General features: G+C 31.7%; 1 protein-coding gene across 1 annotated transcript in view; it reads left to right on the top strand.

Moving 5' to 3' along the window:
* Nucleotides 1-25,248, top strand: part of LOC129220249 (probable ATP-dependent RNA helicase DDX31) — a 46,126-nt gene that overhangs the window by 9,745 nt on the left and 11,133 nt on the right. The window contains exons 8-14 of the mRNA XM_054854625.1: nt 1,605-1,724; nt 2,358-2,455; nt 4,010-4,347; nt 15,205-15,264; nt 15,664-15,854; nt 20,866-20,941; nt 23,973-24,063. Coding sequence (XP_054710600.1) covers nt 1,605-1,724; nt 2,358-2,455; nt 4,010-4,347; nt 15,205-15,264; nt 15,664-15,854; nt 20,866-20,941; nt 23,973-24,063 — 974 coding nt within the window. The remainder of the gene's footprint in view (nt 1-1,604; nt 1,725-2,357; nt 2,456-4,009; nt 4,348-15,204; nt 15,265-15,663; nt 15,855-20,865; nt 20,942-23,972; nt 24,064-25,248) is intronic.

Genomic DNA, 25,248 nt, shown 5'->3' with positions numbered 1-25,248 from the left:
CCCTCCCCATGCTTGACGAGGAAGCAATATTCCCAACAAAAACAAAATTACACATGCAAAAACTTGATCCAATGTCTGAATTATTGCAAAAGCAAAGCAAAGAGCGAAAATTGAAAGTTATTTTAAAAGCCTTGCTTGAATGAATTACAAATATTTTATTTGTTAACAAACATAAGATGGCAACAGTTAAAAATTTTAAATCATTGAGATAATATTTCCTATCATTTCCATACAATTAAAATCACGAGAAATACGCAGACGACAATCTATTACGATTTATCTTTCTTATTGTTGCATTAATAAAAATATTTTTATTCGCAAAAAAAAAATCAACACCTCTTGGAGCGATCGGCGTCAAAATAGAACCAAAGCCTGTTTACATATGGATTCACATATATTCCAAATTTCAACCAGAACGTAGCATTACTTCTTGAGATAGGGCACTCAAAATGGGAAAAAAAAAAACGGGTGATTGCGCTACCCCCCTTTTTAGCTGTTGACACAAAAATAAAATCAGTTCTTATACCCACTAAGGGCTACTTGCCGATAAATTTTTCTTTCATTCCGTTCATTATTTCTTGAGATACAGCAGTCACAATTGACGACAAAAAACGTTCTATAGCTCAACCCCCGTTTGAGTTATTGACACCAAAATTGAATCAGCACCTGTTCCTGTTAATACCAACATATGGACCAAATTTTGTTTGATTCCGCCAGTAACTTCCTGAGGAATAGCAGGCACGCATAACTCGAAAAACGTCCCATTGCTCCACCCCCCTTGGAGGAATTCGCGCCAAAAACTAATGGGCACAAGTTCACATAGGGGCACATATGTGTACTAAATTTCGTTCGATTTCATGCGGTAGTTTTTGTTGTAGAGCGGCCACAAAAAACTGGTCACACACAGACGTGACACACATACATACACACACACATACATACACACACACACACATACATACACACACACACACACAGACAGACAGACATTTTCCAAAAATGGTCGAAATGGACTCAGCACACCTCAAAACGTTAGAATCCGTCAAAATTCGAAATTCGAAAATTTGCACGAATCCAATACTTTCTTCTATATATTAGATATAGAAGAAAGTAAAAATATTGACAAATCTCCTCTGTCCCTGTAGGTACCCCTGATTGTTCTAACTAGTCTACTCAAGCAAAAAATCTCTAAAATGTAATTTTTGTGCGTTTTAAATGAAATGGTCATATACTATAAGAAATATGACAGGTTTCAGCATTTCTGATTGGTGTTGCATCAATTAGCTTGGAGAGTTACATAATTTGGATTAAATGGCCTATCCATTCAAAATGTAGGTAGAGCCGGGAGGACGAATGCTTCATTTCTGCCGTCAGGGGATCAATTCCTTAACATAACTTCAATAGCAAAAGAGAGTGAAAGTACATTATTTATTGACAACCATTTTTATTTATTCATTATTTCTTGTTTCAATTTAATCATTTTGATATAATGCAGAAACCTGTACCATTCTGAAAAGTTAATTGATCCCTTATGCAATTGAGTCGTAGTGCATATTTATATTTGTATATCACCTTCAATACTTTTCCTTTATTTGTTATTGTAGGCTAAGAAAAGGAATCAACATTCTAATCACTACTCCAGGGAGACTCTTGGATCATTTAGACCTTACAGCTTGTTTAAGTTTGCTTAAATTAAAATGGCTTGTGATTGATGAAGCCGACAAGTAAGACTTACTTTAATAAGCTTATAAATTCTTTGATCCAAATTATCGTGTTTGTTTCTAAATATATATAAAAGAACAATTGAAACTCCTCTACTCCTACAGTATTTTTTTTTTTTTTTTACTCCTCAAACTTTGCTTCAGTTAACTTTGAAAAATTCTTATCTTTGCCTGCAGATGTCTTTATCTTACGCTTTCATGTTTATGTTGCTATAAATGTTTCCAATAAGTGAGCAATTCTCAGATAATATATTGTCGCCTCAGAGCAACAGTAGGATATCTTAGTGTTATTCCTGGGATTAAATCTCTTAGTGTAGCTCTGAGGCAAGACTAATTTTTCCCCAGCATAAATTTCTTTCTCTATTTTAAACCAGGGGTTCCCTAACTTTTCGAATTCATGGCACCTTTTGAAGAATTAAAAGTTTCTCATGGCACCTAGTCTTTAACTATTATATTCTACAATTTGATGCAGAGGGTGTTTTGCAGCATCCTTCGTCTCTGCCTTTGGCACCCTGGGTGTCGGAGCACCCACTTTGAGAACCCCTAATTTAAACAACTGACCTTTGCAGCGTGTTAATATATTTAATGCTTAATTTTAATTTATTGTATGCTGAAGTATCCAACTCTTTATTTTAGGCTTTTGGAACAAGGATTTGAAGATTCTGTTGTGAAGATAATAAAGAAATGTCCAAACATGAGACAGACAGTTCTTGTTTCTGCTACATTGTCCAATAGTATGGAGATACAGTAGTTATTATCACAGCACTTAATTATTATTTTGTTATGGCTTAAAATCTTAAATCTTCTTGCTGAAACATAGCTTAGATCTAAAATAATATTGATTGAACATCAAAATAGATAAATTATCAAGCTTTTGATGCAGCAAGTCGTAATTGAAGACTTCAGTACAAGAAGGCGACAGAGAGCTCCGTTTTTTGCCAACTGGAGAATTCAATACATAGCAGTTAATAAAACATAGGAAACTTTTTTTTTTTTGAAATGATATTGGTATTGGTTTTTTGAGACAAATTCTAATTACAAATATATAATAACCCAATTCACTGATTGAGTAACGCTGACGACACCAACAATGACACTCGTGCCATAGCAAAATAATTTGATGATATTTTCTGGCAATTTCCAAAAACAGAATTGGATGTTTATCTCAATGTGAACTATCAAAAGCAATCCAAAATGTGCAATAAATTATGAATTTTTAAAAATTTATTTTCTGGGAAAGAATAATTTTAATGTAAGCAACCTTTAATATACGAAAGGAAAAAAAACTGATGATGTTCATTTCGGCCTATGATTGGCGGATATTGATTTTTGTTATTATGCATAATATGGTATGCCAATTGATGCAACAAGTTAATCATATTTATACTGAAAAATAGCTTTGTATTTTGCTCAATATGTTTTGTGTAATTTAATATATTAGAAAATTAAAAGAAGTATTGTAGTGTTAGGAAATAAAAAGAAGTATTGTAAATCAAAAGCAGATGCTAAAATATTGCTGCCCAGTTACAGCAAAACCCTAATATTATGCATGACACGTGGCATCGAAGAAGCGCTGAAATAAGTTGAAAGTACTTTGTTTTCAGCAAGTACTAAACAAACAAAAACAATTTTGAACAAAACGTAAAAAAAAAAAAAACAATAATAATGAAATAAAATAAAATTAAAAAACACCCTTAAGCTTTGAGAGAAAAAAGAAAAAATTCCAGTGTTTCTTTTTAAAATTCAAGTGGAAAAGTTTCAGTTCTTTTTTGCATTGAGCTACTTTAAGCAATTTTAATTATTTTGAAAATATTGTAATTTAAACTTTAATTTTGAATGAAACAAGTAACCTAGATTTTTCTAAAAAACAACCTGGAAAAGTCAGGCATTTTATTTTAACCACAAATGTATGAACCCAGATCAAGGTCTTCAATTGTATACCTTTGGATTTTGGAACTGAATGCATGTTTTAGGACTACAAAGCCCCCTTGTCAGTGCTAAAACTTTGATTATATCATAAAGCTGAAAAATTATTTGCATCAATAAAAGGGTATTCTTTTCGTAATCCCAAGAATCACATCCCAAATGAGAAATGCTTTTAGAGCCATAACTCAAAAAAAAAAAAAATCTTTATTTGCATTATATTTTTTAAAAAGTCATTCCAAGTAGTTTCAGTACAACTTTAAATAAGATATGAGATAAAATATTCTCGTATTTTTTTTAGAATTAATAGAAAAATTTAGAATTAAATCCATGCATCTTTTTGACTAATTTTTATTATATTTTAGGCATTTTACATCTAGCTGGAATAAGTTTGTCAAACCCTGTTCAGGTTGATATAGTAAACACTACTGGTAAAAGCTCCTCTGGTTTTGAAGATTTTGCTCTTCCGTCCAGTTTGAAGCAGTTTGTTGCTGTTGTGCCATCAAAGCTGCGCCTTGCTGTGCTGTCTGCATTCATAGTAGATAACTGCTTGAAAGGTGGCTTCAAAGGGATAATATTCATGTGTTCACAAAACTCTGTTGCTTTTCATTATTCTTTGTTTGGCAGCTCTTTGGCTGAACTTTTGCGGGCTAAAGGTCATGGCTGTAAATTTTTCAGTTTGCATGGACATTTAAAACAGGAGGTAAGCTGAACTTCTTTTGTTGCACAATGTTGCATGTTAATAATATTTGTTTTAAATTATAATCTGTAATATTTATATTTGTTTGTTGGAAATCTATGTGTTAATTTTTTTTATAATCATTTCATATGTCCCTATTCGCAACTCCAGCGCTCAAATACCCTACCTTGCGAAGATTTACAAAATTAAAGAAAAAGGTAAAACATTGCGTTCTACTTGTGTCTGTTGGTAAACATAGGCAGTTTGTCATGAGTATTTACTAATGCCTTTGATGTGTCTTTGCTTTCAGCAACAGAAATTGTTTCGTCCCTTAATGGTATTCTCGAGCTTCTCAAAATAATGTTAGTTTTCATTACTTCCCTCTAAAAAGTGAGTTGATTGTCGTAAATGGCGAAAGCGTAAACACAAGAAAACTCTGGATTAACAAACCTTGAATTTGAATGAAATTAACCACGAATATGCTCCTCGTCTGTTCGATGCATTTTTTTTTTTTTTTTTTGAAAGAGAATAACGTATACTATGTAAATTGTTTTTACTGTTTTGTGTGAATTTGTACGAATATGGTTTTTTTTTAACCTTGAGCTTGAAAGAACGATTTGATAGCATCAGCAGAAGAATTATGGCTTTCATCTATGCCTAGTTTCAAAATAATTGATTTAACTAACCTTATTTTACTGCAGCATTTAGTTGGAATGGACAGTATGCAAAATATTTTTTTGAATATATTATGGTAGAACAAAATGAAAAATGTTTTAACTCTCTGAGAATTTTCATCGCCAAAATAGTGCGCCAATTTTACTTTATTGCTTACATTATCAGCTGAAGAGTTTCATCACAAATTTGTTTAGGGTTATAGTTTTAGTATTGTGCGAGCTAAGAACCCTTGGCGAGATTTCTCATGTAAGTTATAAACCATTTTTTTTTATCATGTGTGGATTAAAATGGCAGAAAGATTACAGAATTCAATAAGTTCAAAGAAATAATGGAGGATCAATTAAAAAGAAAACTACCACCATGTATCCATGAGAAATTTATTGATGATGCATGACAGAATTAAGTCATAATTCCGAAATTCGAAACATATGAAACAGAAAAAATTAAAATTAACCGATTCGGCAATTTGAGAAGCAACTCGGCTGCAAATGTAAAACAATTAGCGCTAGCCAAACAAGGCAAAGAAGTATCATTTTCCTCTTTTGATAACACTGGTAAACAAAGCTTTTGTTACATGAAATATTTATAGTGTTCTTATGGCCACAATGGAAATGTAGTTCTGTCAAGAATTGATAAATATCAAATTCAACATCGGGGAAATGGCTGCTTAAAAGTACAAATTTTGCATTAATTTCTAACGTTTAATAAAGATTCTTGAATTTTCATTTCTTTCTATGTGGACCAGAATATCCATAAGACTTTAAAAATTAGTTTAAAAAGAATAAAATAAAAAAGTCATGCATACAAACAAAAATTTACTAGGCTTATTAGCGTTTTCTAAACTACAGCTTTCATTTGTTTTACCTTTTTCATCTGCCATTAGATGGTGGCTGCAGTGCCCCCTATAGTTTGTTGGAGTTGCGAATTGTTATATGTTAGGGGTGGCCTGGCCCGCCAGGACATGTCCCGGTGCGCCCTTTACCAAATCGGCCCACCAAAACAGAGGGGAAAGTTTTTTTTTTTTTTTAGTAATTTACAAAAAAAGAAAAGGATAAAAAGCGCCTCCTTGGGAAGCCATAAAACCTCAACAAGGTTGCCGCCAAAATTTTGCAATAATGTCGCAAATAATTCAGTACAGAAAAAGAAACCTTTCAATGTTTTGCGGCGCCCTTAGATGGCAGAATCTTGCACTCGAGAATCAGCTCTATATAACTGTATTTAAAAGAATTTTCCCAGGCAAAACTACTACTTGGAGTGCTTTTGGGCTTATTATGATGCATTAGGAACGTATTTTAGTAAGGCTCCAAATTATGATTCCCAAAATGTGCACCTCCTACAGGAGCCATGAAGCCTCCGTAGAGCAGCCGTGAAATTTTGCAATAATGTTGCAAATAATTAGGGATTTAAAAATAATGAAATCTTTCACTATTTCACGGCTCCCCTAGATGACAAAATTGTGCTTTAGATAATCAGCTCTCTATCACTATATAATATAAAGAGAATGTTCCAAAGCGAAATAACACCTGTGAGTGCTTTTGGGCGTATTATGCATTAGGGGCGCATTTTAGTAAGGCTCCGGGTAAAGATTCCAAAAATGTGTAGAGGAACCATGAAGCCTCTACAGGGGCGCCTCTTAATTTTGCAATAATGTAGCAAATAATTAGGGACTTATTAATAATGAAACTTTTCAATATTTTGCTGCAACCAAGATGGCAAAATCATGCGTTAAAGAACCGGCTCCATTCACTATATTTAAAAGAACATTAAAGAACTTCCCTGCAAAACCTCAGCCCACATCTGCAAGGGTTCCCATATGTAAAATTTTAAAGCTCAGATATTTCCCCCATGGTTTAGCAGAATATTTTCCCCATAGAAACATAGGCGGATTTGGGACTAAGGTCCAGGGAGGAGCAGGGGCAGTTTTTTTTAACAACATTTTTAAATGCCCCCCCTCCCCTTCCCCAGTATGTTTTTGTCCTTTTCCTGTGATGCATTTATAAGGCCATGCTTTACTTTTTTTGTGCATCGCGTTTTATTAATGTATTTTGCATACTGTCTTTTTTGGGGAGACTGGTATCATGAAAGTGACACAGGGCTCTCTTGGGGGGGGGGGGGGGGGGGGGGGGAATAGACAAATAATATGCTTTAAATGTGCTTTGTAATGTAAGTTAATGATTTAAAAGAATAGACCAGTGCCAATAGCTTTGAAAATGGTAAAAAGTCGAAAAAATTTAGAACAGGATAAAACCAGTTAGAAAGGTAAGAAAATCTAATAACATTAATAGGAAAAATAAATTACGGGCGAGCTGAGTTCGGGAAGGGGGGTGTAGGGGGGTTTAAGGGGGGGAAAACGGTTTATCACGATTTCCGGAAAAACTAAGAGTCTTATCGAAAAAAAACTAAATTGCAAAGTTGTTGGTAATAAAAAGATCTACAACTTTTGCGTTTGCACTTTTTTTCTATAACCTCAAAATATATGCGAAAAATTCAAAAAACCGACTTTTTGGTTTTTTATTTTTATCTCCCACAAAAAAATTTTTTTTTTCACTAAATTTAATGAAAAGTTACCTTATTATGTCCCAAATACACTGTAATTTTTTGGATTTAAAATATTTATTTTTTCTCCTTATTTTGATTCAGTAGTAAAAAATCATCAGAATTTTCAATCAAAAAATCTCACGTCAAAATATCTGATTTTTTTAAAAAATCGGAGCAAGTTTTTTTCGTTGGAATCTCTACTTTTTGATGGTACAAAAAACAAAATACCATACTATAGAAATTTTTCGCAAAAAATGAAGAAAATCAAAAAACTCGTATTTGAAAAAAAAAAAAAGTCATAACTATGTAAAAATTTTAAGCTCCTTATTAAAATGTACACTTTAATTACTCGAAAAATGAAATTTTTCATGTTACATTGACACAAACTGAAAATAAAAATATATTAAAATAATTAAAAATCAAGCTACAGCATGCATTTGTTTTATATCCTTCTCATCCACCATTAGACGGTGACTGCAGTGTCCCCTATAGTTTTTTGGAGTTACGAATAGCAAGCTACACTGTAGGATGGGATAAATGAGTAATTTCCGCAATTTCGAACTATGTAACCTTGAATATTATGAAAAATAATCAGTTTTCCAATTGTGTTTGCTGTTAATTATTGTGTTTGCTGTTAATTTAATAAATAGCTTAAAATTTTACATAGTGATGATTTTTTTTTTTTTCAAATTCGAGTTTTTTTGATTTTCTTCATTTTTTGCGAAAAGTTACCATAGTATTGTGTATTGTTTTTTATACCATCAAAAAGTAGAGATTCCAACGAAAAAAACTTTATCCGATTTTTTAAAAAAATCAGATATTTTGACGTGAGAATTTTTGATTGAAAATTCTGATCCTTTTTCCTACTGAACCAAAATAAGGAGAAAAAATTAAATATTTTAAATCCAAAAAATTACAGTGTATTTGGGACATAATAAGGTAACTTTTCATTAAATGTAGTGAAAAAAAAAATTTTTTTGTGGGAGATAAAAGTAAAAAACCAAAAAGTCGGTTTTTTGAATTTTTCGCATATATTTTGAGGTTATAGAAAAAAAGTGCAAATGCAAAAGTTGTAGATCTTTTTATTACCAACAACTTTGCAATTTAGTTTTTTTCGATAGGACTCTTAGTTTTTCCGGAAATTGTGATAAACCGTTTTCCCCCCCTTAAACCCCCCTACACCCCCCTTCCCGAACTCAGCTCGCCCGTAATTTATTTTTCCTATTAATGTTATTAGATTTTCTTACCTTTCGAACTGGTTTTATCCTGTTCTAAATTTTTTTGGTCTCAAACATTATTGGCACTGGCCTAGAAATGGTGTACATATTTAGAAAATAGGTAACAAGAGAGTAGCCCATTCGAACAATTCATAATCTATACACTTGATGAGGAATAAAATTTAAACACACTTTGCTTAGAAATTTCAAAGACTTATCTAAATTTTTCAAGGATTCTAGAACGTTTAATTATTTAAGACACCTCATTAGCACTTTCCAGTCTCTAATTGAGTACTAGATTGTATAGTTTTACAGAATTGTTCAAAATTTATAATAAACAGCTATTTTAAGTTTAAAAGAAAAAAATAAACCATCGATTTCTTGTTGAAACAACTTTTTTTCAATTACAAGTAGTGCAGAAAATGAAAAGGAATAGTTGCAACTTTTTTTTTCCTGGCTAAGCAGATTAACAAATATGCAGTAGAAGAAAGATAAAAGCAAGCAATACCAAATATTGCATTGGGGATTAAACAACCCTTTCCCCTCCCATTTGTTAGAAATTTAAATTTTAAGGTTTGTAGCCACACTTTTCCCAAATTTTCAAGGTCTCCAAGGACTTGAAAATAAAATTAGTTTTTCCAAGCACTTACCATTTTTTAGGAACAAATCATGCAATTTTTCTGGAGTTGAGGGCCTAACTCAAAGCAGGGGCCCTAAGCTATAGTTTGTTTAACTTATACGCATATCCGGCCCTGTTCGTAATTCACTCTTACCTGCAGACTTCGATTGTTTATAATTTTTATGAAAATTTGTCAGCTTTTATAGCTTTGTAAAGCATTTTTTATAATTCTACCAATTTGTGTTAGGTTTTTATGATTTTTATCAAATTTCAGCAAATATTTCCAAAACTTATGGAGACTGAATTATTTAGATTTCAATAAAGACAATGGTTGACTTAGTTACGGTTAGATGATAATGACTTTACTTTTTAAACAGTATTTAGAAAGTAAGTAAAATGGTACCTTCCCTCTAACTAAAAAAGTTCAATTAATCAGAACACTTAGGTCAATGAAACTTATACTTACCATTTTTTAGGAACGAATCATGCAATTTTTCTGGAGTTGAGGACCTAACTCAAAGCAGGGGCCCTAAGCTATAGTTTGTTTAACTTATACGCATATCCGGCCCTGTTCGTAATTCACTCTTACCTGCAGACTTTTTTTCGATTGTTTATAATTTTTATGAAAATTTGTCAGCTTTTATAGTTTTGTAAAGCATTTTTATAAATCTACCAATTTGTGTTAGGTTTTTATGATTTTTATCAAATTTCAGCAAATATTTCCGAAACTTATGGAGACTGAATTATTTAGATTTCAATAATGACAATGGCTGACTTAGTTACAGTAAGATGATAATGACTTTACTTTTTAAACAATATTTAGAAAGTAAGTAAAATGGTACCTTCCCTCTAAGTAAAAAAGTTCAATTAATCAGAATGCTCAGGTCACTGAAACTTATTCCATTTGCGATAGTATTTATTTTCTCTCTCTCCCAAAAAAAAAAAAAAACTAGCCGAAAATTTTCTGAGCGTATGAAATACAGCTCAAACAATTAGTTTCATTTACATATTTTTCTCCTTTAAAACATAAAGAAAACTTATAAAAGTATTTCATCAGGTAATAAAGTGATCTTACAAGAAAAGGCAAAACTTTTGTGCGGAAATACATCCCCCTCACCTTTTTTTTCATTCAGACGTTTTCTCTACAATGTATGATTCTGAAAAATCTGAAATTTAGTTTTGAACTGCTAGAGATTGAGATTCCTAATTTTTTTCCTAAAAAAAAATCGCATTTGTTGAGTATGGTGTTAACTGTTACATTTAATAGTATTTTGCTGTACAAAAACCTTATAGCTCCATACTTTTTTTGCTATAGCATTCACTTCAAATCAGCTCAATTCATTTGAACATAAGAAACCAGAAGGTTCTTCAAAATCTTTCGTCTATAACATCCCAAAATATCTAGCTTTTGAAATCATGCTTATTGAAAATAATCATTCTGAAAATAAAGAAAACAAATCATAATGAGTAGATCCTTCTGTTAACAACAAGGGGTTGGGGAGTTTTCCTCCCTTTGTTTTAGGTTCTAATTTGTTAAAATAATCATTGATTATTTTAAGTATTGCAGCTTAATGTATAGCTCGTTTAGCCTCTATTTTCATTTTTATACTTCCCCAAATGGTTTTCAGTCCAAATTAGTCATTGCAGACACATTTTCAGCATCCCAGTGACAGCTTTACTATTTGTGTTTAATGTTTGGTGCTTTTTTTTTTTTTTCCATTCTTCCATCAGAAAAAGACATTTGCTATTCTCTTCATTTTCCCTAAGATTGAATGAACTATTCAAAAAAGAAATAAAAAAGGAAACAAATAAGGATTTTTTGTTTTAAGATTTTGAAAATTGTGTTGTTGCGAAATGAAGTCTTCCCGAAACTGAGGGGAATTGCTCCCTCTGCCTCCCTTAAATCCACCCATGCATAGAAACCGATTTCAGTATAGATTAGAGTCCACTCCCCCATATGGACGCCCTTGCACATCTGTGAGCGTTTTGGGATATATCATGCATTAGGGGCGTGATTTTGTAGGGTCCGGACAGAAGGTTCAAAACTGAAAGGTCTGCAGATGGAGTATCCTCGTAGGTCTAAAACGTCCGCCGGACAGAAGGTCCAGTGGACATAAATTTCACGGATAGAAGGTCCCGATCATTGAACTAGAAGGTCCCAATTTTGGACAGCTAGCACATTAGGCCAAATTTTCTGAGCTGGCTGTGCCTAAGGTCCGGAGTTTGAAGTTTAACCTTTACCTCACACTAATAGTGCTAAATGTTAAATTGAATTAAAATTGATTTAGTGTGACTCGATAGGCAATCTTCCCAAAAAACATTTGCCCCGAGACCCATAATTCATCTACAGGGGCGCCGTGGGATATTGCAATAGCGTAGCAAGTAATTATTATTAACGAAGTTTTAAATAATTATGCATTTTTGGCGGTCCCATTTTTGACCTTCTGCAGTTCGGACTTGGATCACGCACAGTGCCCCCCACCAGCCCCGGACTGAATGTAATATTTTTTCAAAAACGTTCCATATAAAAAAAGAGAAGAAACGAACGCTCCTTGGGAAAACAAATCAATTTTAATAGGAAAAAATATAGAATGTTGTGAAAAAAACTTAATTTCTTTTAAAAAGAACCTTAAAATTAAATAAATTTTTCAATAGTTACAGACTATTGTTGAGTTAACCACGTCGCACACTTCCTATTTTTTTCATTCCTCCCCCCCCCCCATTCCCTCCTTTTTTTTCCTCCCCCGGGATGATCCAAAAATTAAAATCTTCAAGATGCAACGCTTTGGAAGCCCTTCTTCCTCATCCAAAATCATTAAAAGAGCGTCTCAAATCTCATTTCATGGGGTTCAATTTTGCAACATTTCCAGGTTGCAACATTCCCAACTACTAACACTGCGCCTTCTAACAACATCAAAAATCATTTAAGACTGCTCTTTTGGAGCTGCAGTTTTGAAAAATTGCAAAACCCCTAACGTTACCAAATATGATGTAGTCCCGTTCTAAGACTTCCATTTCAGAAAACTTCTGAACAAAGGCCTCGTGACTTGAACCCTTCCTTTTAATATCATCCAAATCGTCAAAAATTGGATTTTTAAAAACAACAATTTGTTGAGGTGCTTATCACGCAGTCTTGTTTAAATAGAGTGAGCCGATGTTCCTGTATGAAATCTGAAAATTCCAAAAAATTAAGGTGGAGACCTTTAAACCCTCTCCCTAGTATCACTGAATATCGCTTAAAAACTTCGTTTTTTAGGACATATATTTCGGAATGTTTTTTGAGGAGAGCCCCATAGCCCCCTTTACTGTAATCATCAAAGTTTGTCCATACCTCCCCCTCCTCCCCACACTTTTTATGGTTTAGGTTCCCCCCCCCCCCCATTTTTGGAACCAATACTAGAAATTTTATGAAGAAAAAGAGCAGAAATGTCAAAATTTTCAGAACATAATTATTTGTTTTACTTTGTATATCTGTTTATGAAACATTATTTAGCACAAGCAGTAACTTTAAGTTTATGTATTCATTGTTTAGATATTAGTTAATCAATTGTTTTACTTAAACAAGCCATACTTGTTCAATGAAATTACCAAATGTTTGTGATATCTCAAAATACTTTGGGGTAAATAATGTAAGTCTAATTCATGTCTAAGGAGAAAGTTATTGTGCACAAAATTCATCAAAGTCTTAATAACTTAATAAAAACGTGAGTTAAGTTGTTAGATTTACATCAATTATCACTTATATGCTCTCAAAACCAGCCTTAGCAAAATTTTGTACTTTATTTCCCCCTCTTCTTTTCTTTTTTTTTTTTTACTGCTGCTAAAAGTCCTATGGCTTTCAGTTGTCATTCCCCCCCCCCCGACCCCACTTTTCAGTCCCAATGGCCACCTCTGTGGAATTCTAATAGTCAAACAGTGGTGCCAGCTCGCAAAACTGATCCCATGTGACCAGCTGAAATATCTGCTTTAAAAAAATGAATTTACTGACAAACTTGGCTTTACTTCAATGAACGAAAATACTGTCAAGTTACATGGATGATTAGAAGCCCTATTGACGCAAAAGGGCAATATTTTTATGACAAATTTATTATTGGAAACTTAGTAATGACTCATTTAATCTTTGTCCCATTCATTACTACTCTGCCCTGTTTATTACATATTTATTAGACATTTAAACATCACACACAGTATATTGCTTCCCTATATTTTTACTTTATTTAATTTTATATGATAAAAACAAATAAGAATAGTTTTTTAGTTTCTGCAAGTTAAAGTGCTTGTTCTTCTGCGGCAGAAAGGGGCCCCATGTGGGCATTAACACCTTATGCTCCAGGTGGAAACCATCTCAAAAATGCATATGAAAAAGCTTTTTCTTTTTTTAAATAAAGCTTTAATTTTAAAAATGTATATATGTATATAAGCCTGTTTTTCTTGCTTTATTTTTTTATTTTTTAGAAACTGTGCACCCTTGGGTTGCTTGTCCACCGCCCTTTTAGGTGTTCCAGTCCGTCTCTGTTATATGTAACCAAGTTTTGTGTACAGTTATTTTGTAATCAATTAATCACTATCAATAAAATTCTTTACACTGTTTTTAAGTAGTAAATTCTTAACTAGGCTTGGTTATTACAAGAGCTTTAGAGGCCACCTTAGACAAGTATTTAAAATGATACAAATAGTTATTAATTTTTTTTTTAATGTATTTTAAATGCTTTGCAGGAGCTTTTGTAACAAAAATTTCTTTTCACTATTACAAAATATTAGCTTTAGTTTTGTACCGTAAAAATCTGATTGTTATTGATTGCATAGTGTACAAGCAATTCCATCTAGAACTTCAGTCAACTCTCAATAACTCTGGTCCCAAGGGATTGACTGAACCGTTCGAGTTATTGGTAGTTTTAGTTATAGGAAGTTTCCACAACAATCTCAAGAGTTTGGGACGCGATGAAAACTGCTAGATAAAAGAATGTTTGAACTATAAGCTTGGAGTTATTGAGATCTGACTGTATGTCTATTTTCCTGTATACTAACATTGATTTTCAAACATCAAATAATTCTCTCTCTCAGTTGACTCGGGTTGTAAATTATTTCAAACATACCTTTCTCGTGTTTAAGACTGATTACTGAAAATAAAATGTGTCACTTTCTTGTAAAAAAAAAAAAAAAAAGACTGTTTATCAAAATTATATTAACTTTGTTCTTTCAAACTGTTGGACATGATGTTTAGTAAATTTCAACTGTGTGCAAACTTTTTCTTTAGAACAATTTAAGTTCAAGTAACTTTTTCTATCATCTACACATGCAAACATAGACGAAACAAATTATAGAACTGAACAAAACATCCTCTTAGTATACAAATTCAAATCTGAATAGGTAAAACACTTCCCCATCTCAAAATCCTACTTCGAAAGTTTTCATTTTTGCAATGTGTATTTTACTACATGATTTTGATTTTTTTATTAATATTTTTGCAGCATTAAATTTTCCGGGGGAAAGTAGGTTTGAAAAAGAGAAAGGAGAAAAAAAGCAATTTGTAGGAGTTTTTTTTTTTTTTTCCTGTCAAATGGATTTTATTTGAATATGAATGCACAAAAAAGTTGAATTTGTCATATCAAAGAAGGTGAAGTTATCGCTCATTAAATTCACCTACCATTTTCTTTTAAGGGTTCAGCATCTTAGATGTGCATCATTTAGACAGACCCATTTCTCAAACTAAAATATTTTTGTTGAAATTATTTTCCAAATTAAGTTATCCAACACAGTTTATAATATTATGAAAATGAAATTGTAGGTAAAAGATAGAAGTATAAACACTAATATTATTTCTTTGTTTAGGAAAGAACAGCTATTTTTAAGGAGTTCAAGTCTGTAAAAGAAGGGATTTTATTGTGTACAGTAAGTTTCACATCGATAATTTCTTATTTTATATGTAAAACAAAAAGGAAACTTCATTAACTAATCATTATTATCCTTTTTTCTATTTTTATTAATATTCTTCTGAAATGTTTATCCACATGAAATTTAATCTTAAATAATCAGTTTCAACATTAAAGCAATGACGTTCAACCTTTGTGCCATGAATACATAATGTTCCATCATTGCCTATACCATTAAAGTTTCAGTTTAACAAATTATTTTTTCTTCAGTATTGGGAATATGTTTCTTTAGTTTTTGTTATCCATGCTAGAACTAATGGGTTGCATTTTAATTTTCCCTTCCTAACAATTGATGCCTTTTCTCTTTTTGGTGTGAAGCTAGTGCATTAATAATGAAATAAATATTTCAACTCTTTAGGATGTAGCTGCTCGTGGTCTGGACTTGCCTCATGTTGATTGGATTGTGCAATACACTGCACCATTTTCAGCTGAAATTTATATTCATCGTGTGGGCCGCACTGCTAGAATTGGCAAGAAAGGAAGCTCTCTACTATTTTTGCTGCCATCAGAAACTAAATTTTCACACCTACTGACTAAGCATAAAATCGTGTAAGGTTTTGTTTTGTCATTCTGTAGTGATGAATAGTTCTTTATAATTATACAGATGAACTTAGTTAATTGAAGTCCCAATATCTAGGCTTCTACTGCCCAAATTATCTCAAAGAAAGAGAGAGTGGTGTGAATGAACTGCTCAGTACTGATTTAGTGCTATAAAATTAGTTATTTGGTAAAAGTTTCTAGTGTACTTTTTCATCTTTTCTAAATGATTCTTCAAGAGATCTAAACTTTTAATCATATCAAAGATTCACTTGATCTTGGATATGATTAAAAGTTCTTGATAAAGAAATTTTCAATAAGAAAAATGCTTAATATGTATTATTGCAACCATGTTGATTCAGCTACCCTGTTCCCCCCCCCCCCACACATTATTTTGTATCAAAAGAGAGGGAAAACATGTTAACTGTGCTAAACCTAATTGTTTTAATGCTGACAACATGAATATTAGTGACAGAAGTAATCTATTGTCATTTTGTAACTGAAAGTACTATCAAACAATCGACTAAGTTAAATCAGGAGCAAATGATAAATTTTGCAAATAAAAAAAAAATCTGTATTCTGCTCTACAAAAAGAAGAGCATTCTTCATTAACTTTTTAAGGCAGTACTTTTATCTTTAACTTCAAAGTTAATTGTTTTTAATCGAGACGTACCGAGTACTCGGTAACTACTCGGTACTCGGCCAAATTCTGATCAGATACTCAGCCAATACCGAGTAGTTGCAAAAAATTGAATATTGTCCAAGACAGATACTAAAATTTATAGAAAAAAGAGCAAGCATTATATTCTGCAATCATTTACAATTAAAATTTATAAGTCAAATTTAAATTTTGAAAATAATGAAGTTTGTAATGCTTCAATGGAATAAATCTTTATTTTAATGTCCCCAAAGTTAATAAAACTTATTTATTAAAAATTACGCAAAAAAGGTAAGAATAGAAAATATGGAATTTTTATATTAAAAATGGATTTTTGCTACAAACAAAAATTAGTTATAAAAAATGTAAAAATACTTTTGCTTAAAAAATAAAAGGAAATAAAACAACCTTAAAAGCACAGTGCAGGAACTCTGCAGACAAGTGTTTTGGCATTACAAGGAATTCCTTTTTCAATGCACAAAATGGGGGCTCGTAGATTTAAAGGCATCCGACCAAAGTCGGATTTTTTTGTTGAATGTCTTTACATTCTTTAAGCTCACATGTTATGCACTGAAAAAGACGTTCCGTGTAACGGGGGGGGGGGGGGGGGGGGCAGAAACACGTGTCTGGAGTGTTCCTGCACATTTGTTTTATCTGCTTTTAAAAATTATTTATGTTTGGCGGACTAGAACTATGATTGGTATACAGTGAAACCCCTCCTAACGGACACCCCTCTTATGCAGACAATTTTTAATTCCCCAGTTCCAATGCAAATAACATTATTAAACCCCTGTCCTGTGGATTCCTCTATATTGCAGACAAAAAAATTTGTCCTGTCAGTGTCCCCATTAGAGGGATTTTACTGTAATTTGTTTTAATTCCGACTTGATTAATCATACCTTTTATTTATTTATTTTTAATTTTAAAAATTATTTTTTTGTAAAATTTTTGACACAAACAAAATTGTATATATAATGCGTAGTTAAATTTCAGCAGGAATTTAGTTTTAAAAACAATTATACAGACAAGGAGGTCTATACTACTATTCCAATAAGTTCAAAATTCATCACATGTGTGTCCGTGGTTCTTCTTAAAACATAATTGGTACTTGGTAGCTCAGCCGAGTAGTAAAAAGCCGAGTACTCGGTAACTCGGTACTCGGCCGAGTAGTGAAAGGCCGAGTACTCGGTACTTGGCTACTCGGCCAAAGTGCTACTCGGTTCGTCTCTAACAAAGAAATACTACTAGTGCTGTGAAATAATTTTCAGGAGTGAATGAGTAATTGATAACAATACACACTGGTGGTGCTAAATTGACTTTGTAAATGCAGCGAACAAACCATGGTGCAAACTAAAACTCAAGAATAAACTATACTACTATAAAAGATATTGAAATAACTTTTTGCAGTGTATAGTAATGATTTCTGAAGGTTAATAAGAATTTTTTAACTTGAATAAATTGCACTTTATAACAATTCATTTTTCGTGTTCAAAAGAATTACAAACAGGCAAGTTTGCAAGGAAGTTGATGGATCTGCAAAATTTTCTATTCAACTCCAAAACATTAAGTCTCTAGGTGTACATTGCAAAGAATTTGTGTTATCTAGTCTGGATTCTCAAGGGCTGGCCTGGATCAAACTTCAACCATTCTCCAGATTTTTACTTGTCTACGTTAAAAATGTTTGATGATTCTGTATAAATAAATAAACTAAAATGATTATAAAATTTTCTATGATATGTTTTATGTCACAGTAATCCTTACTGTATTACCTGATTTTCAAAAGTTTATTTATTTGTAGATAATAAGTAAATTATTGCTTGCTTTTACATCCATATATTCTTATAGGTAAACTATAGCAAAAATTGTCTTATTTAGTAATTATCTAATGCCTAGTATTATTCTTGAAAAAAAAAAAAAAACTGGTCTGCAAATTTAGTAACAGCTGCTATTAGATATTCTAATGATTTTACTGCTTCATATGCATATAAGGTTAATGACTAGTTAGGGGCATCCAAGCAGTAATGGGCAGGTTTGTCTTGTATTGTTAATATCAAGTTTAAAATAAACATTCCTGGAACACCTTCAGTAGATTGTCTAAATAGTTTCTTTCAATAATATTCCTTACAGTGTTCGTACGGATCATGGAAATCCTGGAAAGTCATGGGAAAAAAATAAACAAATATCAGACCTGGAAAAGTCATGGAAAATTAATATTTTCATTAAAAGTCATGGAAATTTATTTTAAGCCATGGAAAAATGTCTTGGGCAGTAATAAAGAGCAGTAGAGAATTAAAATTTTGAGTGATTCAACTGTATTGCATGTAAAAGCTATTAATACTCGAAAATTGAAAGATCTCAAAAACGAATCTGAGTTTAGGAATCCTATTGCATCTGCTTCTGTAACACTCGCCCAGCTTTTTTTTGTAATGTGATTTTACTGCTGAAACATCCCTAATTTTGAATTCACCATTATTTTTATAACTTATATGTTATATTCTGTAGTAGTGGGCTTAGCATGTGCTTGATTTTACCACGCCCACTCAAACAGTGTAATTTTAATTCTATCCGAGTTTATTTCAACCACTTGTAATTGTCAGAGTTTATCTTAATTTGTTGGAAGCTTTAGAAAATGAAGACTTTAGTCAGGTGATAGAACATATAAATAGGGGAATTCTAATAGTCAAACAGTGGTGCCTAATGTGCAGCTCGCAAAATTGATCCATGTGGCCAGCTGCAATATCCAGTTTAGAAAAATGAATTTACTGATAAACATGACTTTACTTCAATGAATGAAAATACTGTCAAGTTGACATCAAATGGCAATATTTTTTTTAATTAAATTTGAGATCGGAAACTTAGTAATAACTCATTCCACTTTTGGCACATTCAATTACTATTTTGCCCTATTTATTAAATAATTATTAGACATTTAAACATCAGTACATTGCATTCACTATATTTTTACTTAACTGAAGTTTATATGATAAAGACAAATAAGAATAGTTTATTAGTTTCTGCAGTGCGCACTGATATTTTTTTAGTCAAGTAAAAGCTTTGATGAGGTAGTGACATTCATGTAAGCTTTGCTAATGCCCACTTTCGAAAATTGGCAGGTTTAATATTAAATAGTACCATTCTCTTCATTTAACAAGGTCATGAGAAAGTCTTGGAAAAGTCATGGAATTTTTTCATCCGAATAGAGTATAAACTCTGTGCTTACCTCATTTTTTCCAAAATAAGTTTTTATCTACAGTAATAATTTGTGTTAATTCTTCTCAGTTTTCAATTGTGATTTTTCTTTGCACTATAAGTTGATAAAGGATTTCTTTCTTAAGGACCCGAAAAGGGCTGTTTTTCATCAGATCACAATTTTATTGGTACATATTTATTCCATAGTTTTTCTTCTATCATATAGGTTTATTTTTACCAATTATTAAGATATTTAAGATTTTTTTAAGCTAATGTACCCATAGCTAGTCAATCAAAAGTGTTTTAGCTATGGGCACATAATTCAATAACTAACGTTTTCGCCATTTTTACTGAAAATTATCATTTAGGATTAATGATAAAGTATCAGCTTAATTTAACAAACAATAAATCAAAAATGCAGACATAGAAGAGTTTTGTTTATTTATTAATTTTTGTTGTTATTATTCAGATTAACCTTTCAAAATCGATTAGTCAGCTATCTATTTTTTTTTTTAATGTTGTTCGAATTGGAAAAGTCAAAATGCTCTAAATTTGATTTTAAATTCTGTTGACAAATGTATTTGTATTTCCTGAAAATAACTGAATTCATCTAGCATGACCATTACTAGTTTTTCGCCTGACCATTGCTAAGTGAATGTGACCATAACTGGTCAAACCAGTGTGTTACAATTTATTTTAAAATCTATGTATAAATCATAGTTGAAAATTAATGAAAATATCACAGTAATGAAAGTGCATTTTCTATGTTCTAATGCAGTTGGATTTTTTTTTCATGAACTAGAATCGCAACATTTGTATTCAAATTTCTAAAAACCTGTTAAGTATGCCCATGACTAGTTATTTACCCTATGTATGATATTTAAAACTCTTGTTGAGTGTACCAAAAAACCAAACCGGTACAAACGAACTATATCAAAAAAAAAAAAAAAATCTATTTGCATTCATAGCTACTAGGTTAAATTATTATATGCTTGTTTACCATAGGAGGCATATTAAATACTAAATGATGAAACTAAAAGGATTTATATACATGTATGTTTATGTAAATGTTAAAAAAAGAAAAGGGATGATTTTTTAATTCACTTTTTGCATTTCTTTGTTTCCAAAAATTCTAATTGTTGATGTATAATTATAAGTAATTGTTTCTGATTTCAGGTTTGAGGAAGTAAATATGTCAAAGATGTTACAGCCTCTTTTATTGATTGGTGAACTACTATCAACTAGATTAAAAGTATGATTCTTACTGTTAAGTATATTTTGACTTGAATTTCTAACACAAAACATGTTTTGCATTAATGTTTAACTCTTACATATGGTTTAGTAATAAAAATGAATTTCTTAGATAAAACTACTTTTTTTTAACAGAACAAAGTGTTTATTAACCATGTGCAAATCACAAAACATTCTTCTTCTTCTCCTTCCATGACACAACAACCCTTGGTGGGCCCTGGACTTCTCAAGAATTTCCTTCCAGGCCTATCTTTTCTTGGTCATGGTCTTCCAGTTATTCAATCTCAGGAGGGAAAAAAATGTTTCTAGGCAATCAACTCATCTGAGGTTAGGTTGACCCTTAGTTCTAGCTCTGGCGAGTTTGGCCAAAAACATTTCTTGTGTTGCGCATTCACTGTTTAATCTTATTACATGGCCAGCCCATTTAAATCTTGAATTTTTATAAATTTGACCTCATCAGGTTCCTTAACGGCATAATACAGTTCTAAATTAGAGCACCTGTGCCAAACACCATCAACTTATACATGAAATACACCGCCAGCTCAGTCATTTCCAGCTGAGGACTGCAGTTTCGTGCTTATTAGCACTCATCAGCCCGGCATAGGAAAGTGACTGAGCTGGAGACCATACCTTGCCTGCAATCCTCGAGTTGAACCGAACCATTGCTTCTGGTCACTCGTCTGGTCTGCGCTAATTCTATATTAGCTACCAGTTTGTTTAGCACTCTTGGCTTCCTTAAGAGGTTTTCCATCTCCAGCTCAGTCACTTTCCTATGCCGGGCTGATCAGTGCTAGTACGCATGAAACTGCAGTCCTCGGCTGGAAATGACTGAGCTGGCGGTGTATTTCATGTATTTCTGCTTTAACCCTGGCTATTGAGCGGTAATTTACTGAATATACCATACCATCAACTTATGTTCCTCTTAAGATGGCTCTAGTATCTGTCACAATCACGAATTATTAATTATTGAAAAAATATTTTTGATACTGCACAAGTACACCATTTTTTATTATTATTAGTACTAGTATTTTGAAATCAAAATTTTTAATACTGTATTATGGATGCTTGCTTAGTATAAAGAATATTTGTCTTATACTCCGTGTAATAAAATGTTAATGCATTTGCAAGAATAATATTTATTCTGACCACTCAAGGAAAAAATATATTTCAGCTTTTTTTTAATTATTAAGAAATTAGTTAAACACTAACGTCATGATAGTGTTAATTGTCTGCTCAACTTCTACTACTTATTGAAATCATTCACATCTTTCTATACTAATATTATAAAAAGAGAGGGTGGATTTTTGTGTGTTTATATGTTTGAGGTAAAATTCGGAACCACTGCACCTATGAAAGGTGCTTTCTTACTGAGTGACATAGGCTATAATTCGAAAAAATATGATAAATAGTTCTTTTTTTATTCCAATTTAAGCCCAAATTTCACATAAATTCCTGAATATGGGATTGAAAAATTGCTTTCACATATTAATATTATGTATGGTTGAAAAGGATAGAATTTTCTGTGTTCTAAACATTTTGTTTCAATTCTCTAACTTAATTACGGTGGGAGTAATTTGTGTTTTTAGCTCGAAATTTTTTAGGCTTAGCTGAAATTTAGGCACTACTTTCTTTTCATTAAATCTATCAATAAAAAGTGAAGGAATTGTCTCAGTTTTCTTTTTAACACCATTGGAAAAAGCAACATTTTTTACTCCAGATCTCTCTTGACCTTTGGTCGAAAATCTTAGCTTCTATATTCAAAGGAAAAAAGTAACAAACGTTTTTAGAACAAATTTGAAAAATGTCATTTTGTTTCAGATTGTCAACCATTTTATTTTTGCATTTAATTTCTTAAACTTATTTTATTTCGTGTTTCCAAGGTTTCGCTTTTAAAATCCACTTTTCGCATTTTAATTTCTTAAAAGTATTTTAATATCTGTTGTCATTGTTTGGAAGAGTAATTTTGCATGGTGTTTTTTTTTCTTTTATTTAAGCTTGATTGTTGAATAGATGTCACTTGACACAATTTTTATTCTGAAGGTAGACTGGGCAACACAGCTCTTAATAGAAAAAGATTTGAAAGCTACTTTTAATGTGATTTAATACTTTTTTGTTTATTTGGCGAAACATTTATTATTGCCAAAGAAAAAACATCCGCTTCAGTCGCAAAAGAGCTGGGTTCCGGTAGCGTGGTCGCTTGGCTCATAAGGCGCTGAGCAGCTCAGTCTAAGATTATTGTTTTAAAACAACAGTAAATGTAATTCCTTGTTTTGGCGTTTTTTTTTTGAAAGAAAAGAAAACTTATGATTTGTTTTTATCCTAGTGAAATGTATGATTTTCTTCTTTTTTTCTGACGATTTTTTAATGTTCCACTGGATTTTTTTTTCCATTCGATGGATGGATTATGATGGCGGGGTTGCTGGGTGAGTTTGGCGACAAACAATAGAGTTGCGGAACAATTTTTACATTTGAAAGATATTATTTGATGTCTTTTTTTGTTTATTTGGTGAATTATTTTAAATTGCAGTAAAAACCGCTTCACTTGCTAGATAGAGTTTTAAAGCAACTGTAAATCTAATTTAATGATTTGACAAAAAGTTTAAAATTCCAAAGAAACTTGAATAGTTTTTTTTTTTTTTTTTGAAAAGGTATGTACGCATTTTATACAAAGAAAAATGATCATTTCACATTAGAGGGAGAGGGGGCGTCAATTTTTTGTATTCAACGAACTTCTATTAAATTTTTAGCACGGGCATCGCTGTAGGGGTACTGCTAGTAGCTAATATTTTATTTAAAAAATATGAATTTAAGTACTATAACTTTTAGAGTATTCACATGAGTAAACATGAAACCATTTTTATTTTTGTATAGCTTTTGTAAATGTAAAAATAAAATTTAATTTAGATATATTCCTGCCATCGAAAAAAAAATCATGTTAATGCACTTGTTAAATCATAAGCAGGAATCTGCAGTTATAGATAAACTTGGAATGATTTTTTATTTTAATCAAATGAAACTCTTCATTTATATAGTATGGTGTAGAAGATTGTGTCACCTTTTTACAAGCTAAGTATGAAAAAGAAGTTTATTCTGAGGGAATTCTACACCAAAGTGCTAAAGATGGTATGCTATTTTATGATTTATGCTGTGAATTTCAAAAAACTAAAACATTTTCCAAATAACTTTTTGCTAATGTGAACCTTATGTGTGTGGGGTACATCTGACTAATTGATTCGATAAATTAGGAGACAGTGTTGCAACTTTAATATCCTTGTTTTCTCTTTTTTAAAATTGTTTTCAATGATGCCCAATGCTCCTTCGCAGTAGATGTTATGAATGTATATGTGTGCGTGCTTGAATTTTATCATTCGGTAAAATTGAGATTTTATTTGGGGAGTTGAGAATTTCCCCTCTTCTGAAGCGTTTTATTTCTCCCCTACCATTTCACATAAATTCAATAAAACCAATAATATTTGCAATTTGTTAATTAATATAAATAATGTACATTCATGAACCAAATATCTTGAACCCCCCCCCCCCCCCAAATAAATATTTTTCAGTTTTGTTTATAGCAATATATTTAGTATTTTTTTTTTTTCTAAACAGCTTTAACATATAATAGAATTTCAAACCACTAGGAGTATGTACAAGAAACATAATTTACACATTTACTAAATGAAAGAAAGGAACCTTAAATAAAATTTTAATTAAAATCAAAGCATTTAAAAAATTCCACAATAATTAAGAAAGCAAAGCAATTACAAAAAACAGTGCTACTCTGCAATTACTATATATCACTAATTGAGGCCTTCCAATATTTTGTTCAAACAAGGCTTTTTATGCTTGCATTATTTATTATAATGAGAATAGATACTTAGCCCAAAAAAAAACTGTACACTTCAAACTATATATAACAAAATGTCGCCACCTCCCCCCAAAAAATGGAATCATAGAACGTGCTCCACCATTGCTCCCTAGTATACAAATTGTGTGTATAAATCTTTAGCTAACTCAATGAATCGGAAATTGGAACAGGATTTCACGCCAAAGGTATAATTCCTTTTTTTCCCTTTCAGAATTAAGGATTGTTTCATTTTCCACTCCAGCTCTTTTTTTACGATTTTTTAAAATTTGTATTTATGAGAAAGCATTTTTCTACTTAATGATCAATTTTTCAAAAAGAAAAAAATAGAACTTAAAAAAAAAATCAGTCAAAATGCTACCCCCCCTGGTGAGAGCCACTAGTTACGCTACTGGTCCCAGTAAAGTCTTACTCAAATTATTTAAATATTTAAGCTCAAACTTTAT

The sequence above is a fragment of the Uloborus diversus genome, chromosome 4, assembly GCF_026930045.1.
Source record: "Uloborus diversus isolate 005 chromosome 4, Udiv.v.3.1, whole genome shotgun sequence".
NCBI lineage: Eukaryota > Metazoa > Arthropoda > Arachnida > Araneae > Uloboridae > Uloborus > Uloborus diversus.
Note: the sequence above shows the minus strand (reverse complement) of the source record. Positions and strands in the feature narration are given on the sequence as shown.